Here is a 12956-nt window from a genome sequence, read left to right on the forward strand (position 1 = left end):
TCACACCACTAAATCATGTAGTCTCACACCTCTAAATCATGTAGACTCACACCACTAAATCATGTAGTCTCACACCTCTAAATCATGTAGACTCACACCACTAAATCATGTAGACTCACACCACTAAATCATGTAGACTCACACCTCTAAATCATGTAGTCTCACACCCCTAAATCATGTAGACTCACACCACTAAATCATGTAGACTCACACCTCTAAATCATGTAGACTCGCACCACTAAATCATGTAGACTCACCTCTAAATCATGTAGTCTCACACCCCTAAATCATGTAGACTCACCTCTAAATCATGTAGACTCACCACTAAATCATGTAGACTCACACCTCTAAATCATGTAGTCTCACACCTCTAAATCATGTAGACTCACCTCTAAATCATGTAGACTCACACCACTAAATCATGTAGACTCACCTCTAAATCATGTAGACTCACACCACTAAATCATGTAGACTCACCTCTAAATCATGTAGACTCACACCTCTAAATCATGTAGACTCAGTCACACCCCTAAATCATGTAGTCTCACACCTCTGAATCATGTAGACTCACCTCTAAATCATGTAGACTCACACCACTAAATCATGTAGACTCACCTCTAAATCATGTAGACTCACACCACTAAATCATGTAGACTCACCTCTAAATCATGTAGACTCACACCACTAAATCATGTAGACTCACCTCTAAATCATGTAGACTCACACCTAGGGCTGGGCGATATGGCCTAAATATGATATCACGATATTTTCTGACCTTTCGGCGATACACGATACGCATCACGATGTTTTTCTTTTTTTCCCCAAACAATTCATTATGAGGCTTACCAAGACAGTATTTGAGTTTGCAAGCTAACATTAAAGACAAAATAAAATACCCATGCATTTAGCATTTTTATATTATATATTAGATTTAGATTATTGGATTATTAGATTATATATTGCATATATTTAGCAATGAGATATTATATGATTTAGATATGAAATATGATGAATTGAAAATGGGGGACCCTGATGTAAACAAGACGAAAGTCTTTCGCTGGTCTGCATCCCCTTAACAATTGTATGTATTGAGCTGTACTGTACCCATTCTGCAATATGTTAATAAAGTTTTAAATCAATCAATAGGATTTTAGCATTTTTATGAAACTACTGTATATTTGTATGTCTCTAAATGTTTTGATGAATTGAAAATGGAGGACCCTTATGTAAAAAAGCCGAAAGTCTTTTTCTGGTCTTCATCCTCCAGTCAGTCCACTGTTGTTGTATTGAGCTGTACTGTATTGTACCCATTCTGCAATCGTTAATAACGTTCAGAATAATTTTGATTGACAGTCGAGTCTGCCAATTACGTCACACCGATTGTACCCGCCCTGCTGTTCTTAGCACCAATCGGCAAGCAGCGCTATTGTTTTTTTACTTCCTGAATGCCCTCCTTGATTTTAACGAGAGCTCAGCTCAACGACAACAACAACAGCTCACCGCAGCCGACGAGTGATTACTAGCGCACCGCAGCATGACAACGAGGCATAATGATTTTACTGCAACAAATGTTATAATAAAAGCCTTTCCATACATCTGTCTGATTGAAAACTTTATTAACAGACCGCAGAATGGGCACGCACAACTCGGCACGGACTGAGATATGAACAGTAACGCTTGCTATCTATGTCGTCATCGGACGTTGCTATGTTTGGGTAAATACGCTGATGTGTAACTATATAACGTGTAACTATATAATGTTGATGCCACAAAACGAATGCCTTTGTTAATCATAAGTACTAACTAACTTTGATGCAGTAGTGTGTGTGTGGGAGCGGCGTTGTTCAAAAGTTTGAACGGGGTGGACCAGATTGACGCGACACAATCCTCTTGGGCAAAACATCACGATATCCACGATACGTTAAAAAAGTGTATCGTTAATGAACTGTACCCGATATTTATATAATATCGTCATATCGCCCAGCCCTACTCACACCACTAAATCATGTAGACTCACCTCTAAATCATGTAGACTCACACCACTAAATCATGTAGACTCACCCCTAAATCATGTAGACTCACACCTCTAAATCATGTAGACTCACACCGCTAAATCATGTAGTCTCACACCACTAAATCATGTAGTCTCACACGACTAAATCATGTAGACTCACCTCTAAATCATGTAGACTCACACCGCTAAATCATGTAGTCTCACACCACTAAATCATGTAGACTCACCTCTAAATCATGTAGACTCACACCACTAAATCATGTAGTCTCACACCACTAAATCATGTAGACTCACCTCTAAATCATGTAGACTCACACCCCTAAATCATGTAGTCTCACACCACTAAATCATGTAGACTCACCTCTAAATCATGTAGACTCACACCGCTAAATCATGTAGTCTCACACCTCTAAATCATGTAGACTCACACCGCTAAATCATGTAGTCTCACACCCCTAAATCATGTAGACTCGCCACTAAATCATGTAGACTAAATCATGTAGACTCACACCACTAAATCATGTAGTCTCACACCCCTAAATCATGTAGTCTCACACCCCTAAATCATGTAGACTCACCTCTAAATCATGTAGACTCACACCCCTAAATCATGTAGACTCACCTCTAAATCATGTAGACTCACACCCCTAAATCATGTAGTCTCACACCCCTAAATCATGTAGACTCACACCACTAAATCATGTAGACTCACACCTCTAAATCATGTAGACTCACACCACTAAATCATGTAGTCTCACACCTCTAAATCATGTAGACTCGCCACTAAATCATGTAGACTAAATCATGTAGACTCACAGTCACACCCCTAAATCATGTAGACTCACACCACTAAATCATGTAGACTCACACCACTAAATCATGTAGACTCACACCTCTAAATCATGTAGTTTCAGTCACACCACTAAATCATGTAGACTCAGTCACACCACTAAATCATGTAGACTCACCACTAAATCATGTAGACTCACACCTCTAAATCATGTAGACTCACACCACTAAATCATGTAGACTCACACCACTAAATCATGTAGTCTCACACCACTAAATCATGTAGTCTCACACCACTAAATCATGTAGACTCACACCACTAAATCATGTAGACTCACACCACTAAATCATGTAGACTCACCTCTAAATCATGTAGACTAAATCATGTAGACTCACACCACTAAATCATGTAGACTCACACCACTAAATCATGTAGACTCGCCACTAAATCATGTAGACTCGCCACTAAATCATGTAGACTCACACCACTAAATCATGTAGACTCGCCACTAAATCATGTAGACTCGCCACTAAATCATGTAGACTCACACCACTAAATCATGTAGACTTGCCACTAAATCATGTAGACTCACACCTCTAAATCATGTAGACTCACACCACTAAATCATGTAGACTCACACCACTAAATCATGTAGACTCACACCACTAAATCATGTAGACTAAATCATGTAGACTCACAGTCACACCACTAAATCATGTAGACTCACAGTCACACCACTAAATCATGTAGACTTACACCACTAAATCATGTAGACTCACACCCCTAAATCATGTAGACTCACACCTCTAAATCATGTAGACTCACACCTCTAAATCATGTAGACTCACACCTCTAAATCATGTAGACTCACACCTCTAAATCATGTAGACTCACACCACTAAATCATGTAGACTCACACCACTAAATCATGTAGACTCACCTCTAAATCATGTAGACTCACACCTCTAAATCATGTAGACTCACACCTCTAAATCATGTAGACTCACACCTCTAAATCATGTAGACTCACACCACTAAATCATGTAGACTCACCTCTAAATCATGTAGACTCACACCACTAAATCATGTAGTCTCACACCTCTAAATCATGTAGACTCGCACCTCTAAATCATGTAGACTCACACCTCTAAATCATGTAGTCTCACACCTCTAAATCATGTAGACTCACCTCTAAATCATGTAGACTCAGTCACACCTCTAAATCATGTAGACTCAGTCACACCACTAAATCATGTAGACTCACACCACTAAATCATGTAGACTCACACCACTAAATCATGTAGACTCAGTCTCACCACTAAATCATGTAGTCTCAGTCACACCACTAAATCATGTAGACTCAGTCACACCACTAAATCATGTAGACTCAGTCTCACCACTAAATCATGTAGACTCAGTCACACCACTAAATCATGTAGTCTCAGTCTCACCACTAAATCATGTAGACTCAGTCACACCACTAAATCATGTAGACTCACCACTAAATCATGTAGTCTCAGTCTCACCACTAAATCATGTAGACTCAGTCACACCACTAAATCATGTAGTCTCAGTCTCACCACTAAATCATGTAGACTCAGTCTCACCACTAAATCATGTAGACTCAGTCTCACCACTAAATCATGTAGACTCAGTCACACCACTAAAGCATGTATACTCACACCACTAAATCATGTAGTCTCACACCACTAAAGCATGTATACTCACACCACTAAATCATGTAGTCTCAGTCATACCACTAAATCATGTAGTCTCAGTCACACCACTAAATCATGTAGACTCACACCACTAAATTACATGCTTACTATATCCCCGAACGACAGTGTCAGGAATATTATTTATTTACCCCAACCACGCCGCCACATATTTTTTGCACATTACTGATTTATGATTGCAGATTATGATGAAAAGAAAAACAAAACTGCACCTGTGGTAACCGCAAAATCAATGACTATAGACGCAGCTTCTAATTATTTTTTAAAACATGTTGTAAAAGGGACAAATTAATTGAATTGGGATTTTAACTCATTCAGCGCCAGCCATTAGACGGTTGTAGCTAGGCCAACGCTTTAAAAGATAAGTGTGTCACCTTGTTTGTAGAGCTAAATCTATATTCTATATTCTAGCCATGGATACAATACTATGGTCATTTGACAGTGACTTTCTTCCGGTCAAGATGCAAAAAAGAGATAATTTTTCCATGCATACATTCGTGTGTTATACCGTGGTGAATATAAGTATATTTTTAGATCGGTCTGGGGTAATTCCCGAAATGCTGAGTTATAGCCTTATACGTCAATTCTACTATAACCGTTGCCGTTTCTTGCCTGGACACGCTACTATTCTCAAATCAAATCTAGTTACCGGTATTACGTTTTTTGATGCTTTGATCGTCACCAACGGCATACGTTGTGGAGTAACGTTACACACACACGTTCAGATTGAGGTGAAGACATGGTTGGATCAACGCAGGATTGATATCATATAGTCCTTACCTTTACTAGGATGTACCCCAAAAAGAATATTGCACTTATCTGATCGCGATTCCAAGTATTGATGTCCATCGTGTCGCCAACATAATCCACCACACATCATGCATCGGGAGCATTTGATGCATCTTAATCCGATTGTTATAACCGCTTAATTCGCCCGACAAAGAAAAGTCCGCCTGGAGACATATCATCGACGCACATACAAGATATCAAAGGGTGCTCCATACCGTCTAGCTGGATGCGGCCGGTATTGCACTTTGGCGATCTCAGACTCATTCCCTATGGTAACGCCAAGGTCCCCAGATGAATAATTAATAAAAATATTGAATAAAAGAATAAATTACCAAAACCTGAGATATCTCTGGTCTGGCGCCCAACCGCTGGCGAGTTAACCCGACTTATATCGGGTTTGGCCTCCATTGGGTTAAATGGAGGCCTCCATTTGGCCTCCATTGGGTTAAAAAATGCTCGTTTTGGAACTATAAAGAAATGGACCCTATTGACTTCAGTTGTTTGGGAGAAGGCTATGAGAGCTGTAATGGCTAACTTGCTGTGTGTTACAAGGATCCAAAAACTGCAATGGCGCCATGTGAGTGTGAGTGAGTAGATAAATAATTTCAAAAGAAGAAAATGCTGCTCCTTTTGAGATGCTCTAAATCTACACCCATGCAGCTCCATATTTCTGCATTTTCTATAAAAAGATATATCTATTTTTTTGTAGATGAGCTGTATCATGGAACATTTTGAGCATGGGGACCAGAGGCCCGTAGTGATGATAACAAACCTGCCTTGGGTGACCTCGACGGCTACCTACTCAGAGCAGGACATCATCCAGCTGCTGGCGCCGCATGGATACCTCCATACAAACAACAACCTCTACATACTGCCAGACCAACGCATGGTAAGAAACATGACCCTTGTTCCCCACCATCCCATTTATAGGATCACTTTGTAAATACTTAAACGGGCACACCAACATTATGGGAAATATGCTTTCCGTCCTCTCCAGAGTCCCACAAAGAAGATGGATACCAATGTCCTCTCTGTTCGTTCAGTAGAAAGCTATCCAGCTTAGCTAGCCTAGCTTAGCACAAATTAATGGAAGCGGTTAGGGACCACTAGCCTAGCTGTTGGCCAAAAACACATCTCCCAGAGTTTTAAGATAGGCTAGAGGTTTGTATCAGCTTCCATTTATAAAGTAAACACATTAACTATGGTCATAAGTATGCATCCCAGCTCATCTCTACACTTTAGCATGAAAGTTGTCTAATGGAACAAAACGTTTGAGTATATAAATAAAAACTAAATAAGTCTTTAACCTCTTAATGTTCCGACAGCCCGCCTGCACACGTCGCAGCACATTTTCCCTTGTCTGTCGCGTCACGCTGTGTTATTGTCGGTTGAAAGCTAAAATGGCCACTGTTTGATTGACACCCTACTCGGCCTATTATGTGCTTCCAATTTCGGGTTATACGCCCAAACAGCCAACGAGCGTTTGGTCGGAAAAAGTTACCACCTCCGGCTTTGTCTCCCGGTGACCGGATCAATCACCTCTGAAGGGGAAAATTATGAAATTCTTGAAATCACGATATCTTGCATGAGGGATATTTCCGAGGATATTATATAAAAATAAATAAAGGGGCGGTGGAACGATGAGAAATTAGATTCACACATTTTTGTTTATTGTTATTTGCACTTACAAACATACATTCTGGAATAAAAAGAAGTAAAAGAACAGCAGGAAAGGTCATGAAGCCCAAGGGCTTATAAGCGACTCCCCCTCTTAAACCTATATACCGGTAGAATAACTACACCGAAACCCCCCCTCCCCCCTACACTCATTAATGCGCAAACACATGCGCATATCCCTCTCTCATACACAACAGATACATACAATACAGCATTATACAACAATTACAATGTTGAATAAAAAAAATTAAAAAGACTACTCACAAGGATACTAAAGACTACAGGATCTGTAGTTCTTTTTTAACCCTTTAAGCCCTAGCCCTATTTTCGGAAAATCCGCCTAAAAATACATACCTAAGTAAATGGAAGATTGCTCCACTTCTACAAGGTTCATTTGCATGTTCTTGGTATCTAGGGACATCTATGGATCTCATGGAATGTATTCCCACTGTCAGAAATATTGTGTCCATTACTAGGTTTGAGTAAATTGTGATTAACCAAAGGAGAATATCAAAATATAATAATAATAATTTTAATCTTTGACGGTGAATAACACCATGCTAAAAATTACTACACGTGAAAAATTGCCACTGAGCTCATTCAGATTCTTGATCACGTGTAAAAAAAATCTAAGCAAATGAATAAAGGGAAGATGAGTAAAACGGGAGATTTTGTAGAGACCGTACTGAATTCTGCCATCCGGACACATGCAATTTGAAATATGATTATAGAATGTCGCACATCTATGGATCGGGCCAAATCTCCCCTTTCCAATGGCAGAGTTCAATCTGGATTTAGTATCACCAAGCGTGATTCACAAACCATGAATGAAATCTACAGTTACTTTTTTATAATCTAAACTTCTCCGCCATTGTTCATCAGATTGCAACGCTGTTTTTTGCTAGACGTTCACAGAAGGGTAGAGAAACTAACTGCATTCTAATTTATGGTAATAACGCTCAGGTTTGTTCTACCGGTGAGATATGATCCCGAAACTAATGAGAGGGGAAAAAAACTGAAAAAGAAGTCAGATGATTGACAGGGCTGGCGTGAGCTGGAAAGTGTAGTTTTTTATTTTACTCTAAAGCCTTGGCTCTCTTCTCTCAAAAGACTACACTCAAGTTAGGTTGCGCCAAATCCTCGCGCCAATCCTCGCCTTTTTCCGTCTCGATGCCCTGAGATTTCTATAAACGAATATTTCACTAATAACACTTTTTAGTGTCTAGGGACATCTATGGACCTCTGTGAATGTATTCCCAGTGTCAGAAATATTGTCTATTACTAGGCTTGCTTAAATTGTGATGAAACAAATTATGATTTTTCTTTGCATCTTTGACAGTGAATAACACCATGCTAAAAATGACCAGACATGAAAAACTGCCACTGAGCTTGTTCAGTACCTTCTTGAGATCATGTGTACAAAAAATCTAAGGAAATGAATAAAGGGAAGATGATTAAACAGAAGGTTTTGTAGATTATACAGTACTGAATTCTCCCATCCGGACCAATGCAATTTGAAATATTATTATAGAATACCAGGCTTATAAATGACCTTATTATAGCCAATTCTCACATTTATGGATTGTGCCAAATCGTATCTTTCAAATGCCCAAGTTTAATTTGGATTTAGTATCACCAGGCGTGCATAAGAACAGATAATGAAATCTACTGTATGTACAGTAGCTTTCTTATTTTTGCCAGAGTGCCGCCATTTTTACACTGATTAAAAATCTGATTGTTGCTAAATGCTAAAAATATGGGAGACAAACTAACTGCACTCCAATATATGCCAATAACATTTAGTTTTGTGGTATATTATCCCGAATAATAAGAGATATTAAAGAAATTCATACAGAACCCATTTGCTTTTTTGACCTAGAGGCCTATGGGAAGTGTGCTTCTGAAAAATTCCAACGCTCATTCAAAGCTCTGGATGTCCTCTTCAAAATGGCAAAAAAAAAAAAAAAAAAATTACAACGTAAATTCTTCAAAATGACGGACTTTCACGATGAAAACAACACAAACGAATATTAAAATTGCACTAATAACACTTTAACCTATTGGTAAACTAACGTATTGATGATAATATACATTATAACTGCTGTTGTGACTAGGCATGTGCCGTTAACCGGTTTCACGGTTTACTGCGGTTTGAAAATGTTTGTGTCAAAACCTTTAAAATTACGTTCAGACGGTAGGCGCCGACGGTATTTTGCGAATCTGCCTGTCTGTTTACAAACTGTCAGTAGCTGGCTTAACTTAGCGTTAACTAGCTCCCGTTAAAACGAACGGGTTGGTATGGCCATTGCGTTATTTATACTTGACATTAGCTATTGAGGGTCCTACTAATCACCCCAAAGTACCAGAAAATACCAGAAAATACCAGAAACTACCCCCAAAATACCCCAAAGTATACCCCAAAATACCAGAAACGACCCCAAAATACCCCAAAATACCAGAAAATACCAGAAAACACCCCAAAATACCAGAAAATACCAGAAAATACCCCAAAATACCCCAAAGTATACCCCAAAATACCAGAAACTACCCCAAAATACCAGGAAATACCCCAAAATACACCAAAGTATACCCCAAAATACCAGAAACTACCCCAAAATACCCCAAAATACCCCAAAGTTTACCCCAAAATACCAGAAAATACCAGAAAATACCCCAAAATACCCCAAAATACCAGAAAATACCCCAAAATACCCCAAAGTATACCCCAAAATACCAGAAACTACCCCAAAATACAAGAAAATGCCCCAAAATACCCCAAAGTTTACCCCAAAATACCAGAAAATACCCCAAAGTATACCCCAAAATACCAGAAACTACCCCAAAATACCAGAAACTACCCCAAAATACCCCAAAGTATACCCCAAAATACCAGAAACTACCCCAAAATACCAGAAAATACCAGAAACTACCCCAAAATACCAGACAATACCAGAAAATACCAGAAACTACCCCAAAATACCCCAAAGTATACCCCAAAATACCAGAAACTACCCCAAAATACCAGAAAATACCAGAAAATACCCCAAAATACCCCAAAGTATACCCCAAAATACCAGAAACTACTCCAAAATACCAGAAAATACCCCAAAATACCAGAAACTACCCCAAAATACCCCAAAGTATACCCCAAAATACCAGAAACTACCCCAAAATACCAGACAATACCAGAAAATACCCCAAAATACCCCAAGGGTCCTACTAATCACCCCAAAGTACCAGGTGTATTTTGGGTTTTTTCTGGTATTTTGGGGTATTTTGGGGTAGTTTCTGGTATTTTGGGGTATACTTTGGGGTATTTTGGGGTATTTTCTGGTATTCTCCCAAAATACCAGAAAATACCCCAAAATACCAGAAACTACCCCAAAATACCCCAAAGTATACCCCAAAATACCAGAAACTACCCCAAAATACCAGACAATACCAGAAAATACCCCAAAATACCCCAAGGGTCCTACTAATCACCCCAAAGTACCAGGTGTATTTTGGGTTTTTTCTGGTATTTTGGGGTAGTTTCTGGTATTTTGGGGTATACTTTGGGGTATTTTGGGGTATTTTCTGGTATTCTCTGGTATTTTGGGGTATATTTTGGGGTATTTTCTGGTATTTTGGGGTAGTTTCTGGTATTTTCTGGTATTTTGGGGTATACTTTGGGGTATTTTCTGGTATTTTCTGGTATTTTGGGGTAGTTTCTGGTATTTTGGGGTCAACTTTGGGGGTATTTTGGGGTATTTTCTGGTATTTTGGGGTAGTTTCTGGTATTTTGTGGTATACTTTGGGGTAGTTTCTGGTATTTTGGGGTATACTTTGGTGTATTTTGGGGTATTTTCTGGTATTTTGGGGTAGTTTCTGGTATTTTGGGGTATACTTTGGTGTATTTTGGGGTATTTTCTGGTATTTTGGGGTAGTTTCTGGTATTTTGGGGTATACTTTGGGGTATTTTCTGGTATTTTCTGGTATTTTCTGGTATTTTGGGGTATTTTGGGGTAGTTTCTGGTATTTTGGGTTATACTTTGGGGTATTTTGGGGTAGTTTCTGGTATTTTCTGGTATTTTCTGGTACTTTGGGGTGATTAGTAGGACCCGCTATTGATGGGTGAAATATTCTGATTCTAGCTCACTAGATCAGTCACATTAAACGTTCTTTGTCTATAGCTTGCTAGATATGTAGCTAACGTTAGCTAGGCTAACGTCGGAAGCTGTAGCTAACGTTACTGTCCAGTGGCCATGCAAACCACTCACCGAAGGGCTAACGTTAGCTCACGTTAATTACCCCCCGTGTATAGAGCATTATTTTCAGATAACTTAACAGCACACCACATCATGTATGATCCATTACAGCTAACGTTTTGACGGGAGATAGTTAACGTTAGCTAGTTAGCCAGCTAGCTAGTAGTACCGGTGAATCATGTTGCTAATTGATTTCGGTCGAGTAACGTTAGTGAGATTGGCCTACGTTCCGTTACATATTCATAATCATGAGAACGATAGGAGTCTGAGGCGGGGATGTCGAAAGACGACGATAAACATTTATTTAATGTTAAACTTTGTTGACGTTAAGCTAACAGTTAGTGTGCTGACGGGAAAGTAACAAGCAATATTATGGTCCATGCGGAACCCTTATCGCCAACACATAGTCCCGTGGGTGGTTGTTGATCTTCCACAAAAGATGAATTGTTTAAATGTACGTTTAATCCAGTAAGAATAGTACTAGGCTATATAACATACATCTGTGCAAGTAGATTACATTACATTAACAAAACCTCCATCATACTGCTGAACATTTTCAAAATGGTCGCCGTCTTGGAATAGACTTCAGCAAATCGAGAAGGTAAAACTATCTAATGGCACTTTTAACCTATTGCTAAACTAACGTATTGATGATCATATACATTCTACATGCTTTTATGACATGTTAGTGATGTTTATACTTGAATACGTTTGACAAAAAAAACTGATTTATGACGTGATGTCATTTGCGGTCCGGCCCCGGACCAAACGGGCGGAAGAGGTTAAATGAAAGTTGAAGGTCCAAACTGAAAGATAACCGTGTTTCAGTCTTATCAACCCGTCATCTGCCGTTCCGTGAAGTCTCTGCGCTGTTTTTTTTTTTTGTTGGTTGATCTTACTGGCTGTCACCCACTGTTTCACCCCGTTGATGCATCCATAATCAGAAGAATTACACTGGAAACGTGATCTCTTTTCTTGATGTTTATTTTCATAAACAAAAGGTCTTGTACAAAACTGGCCTCCCTCCCCCACTCTCTGCTGTCTCTCTGTCAACGCTTGTCTACGCTTGTCACCTCTGACCCAATCAAACGCTGCTATGGCTTAAAATTAACACTACATCTCTTCTCACGTTTATTATCTCTCCCACACTCTGTGTCTCGTATGGTCTCTTAACCTGTTCCACCCGTGGAATCTTTTCGCCTAAAATATATACCTAGGTAAATGGAATATTGCTCCACTTCTACAAGGACCATTTGCATATTCTTGGTATCTAGGGACATCTATGGACCTCAGGGAATGTATTCACAGTGTCAGAAATATTGTGTCTATTACTAGGCTTGCTTAAATTGTGATGAAACAAAGGAGAATATGAATTATGATTTTCTTTGCATCTTTGACAGTGAATAACACCATAATAATAATGACAACTTAAACTGCCACTGATCTCGTTCAGTACCCTCTTGAGATCATGTGTACAAAAAATCAAAGGAAATTAATAAAGGGAAGATGATTAAACCGAATGTTCTGTAGATACAGTACTGAATTCTCCCATCCGGACCAATGCAATTTGAAATATTATTATAGAATATAGAATATGATGCTTATAAATTACCTTATTATAACCAATTCGCACATTTATATATATATATATATATACATATATTATCTTTCAAATGCCAGAGTTCAATTTGGATTTAGTATCA

General features: G+C 38.9%; 1 protein-coding gene across 1 annotated transcript in view; it reads left to right on the forward strand.

Moving 5' to 3' along the window:
• Window positions 1-12956, forward strand: part of LOC311242862 (uncharacterized protein) — a gene marked incomplete at its 3' end in the record, with an annotated part of 37644 nt that overhangs the window by 12807 nt on the left and 11881 nt on the right. Inside the window, exon 3 of the mRNA XM_084331924.1 lies at window positions 6039-6218. Within this exon, the coding sequence (XP_084188050.1) occupies window positions 6039-6218 (180 nt within the window). The remainder of the gene's footprint in view (window positions 1-6038; window positions 6219-12956) is intronic.

The sequence above is a fragment of the Notolepis coatsorum genome, assembly GCF_963971535.1.
Source record: "Notolepis coatsorum genome assembly, chromosome: 1".
Taxonomy (NCBI): Eukaryota; Metazoa; Chordata; class Actinopteri; order Aulopiformes; family Paralepididae; genus Notolepis; species Notolepis coatsorum.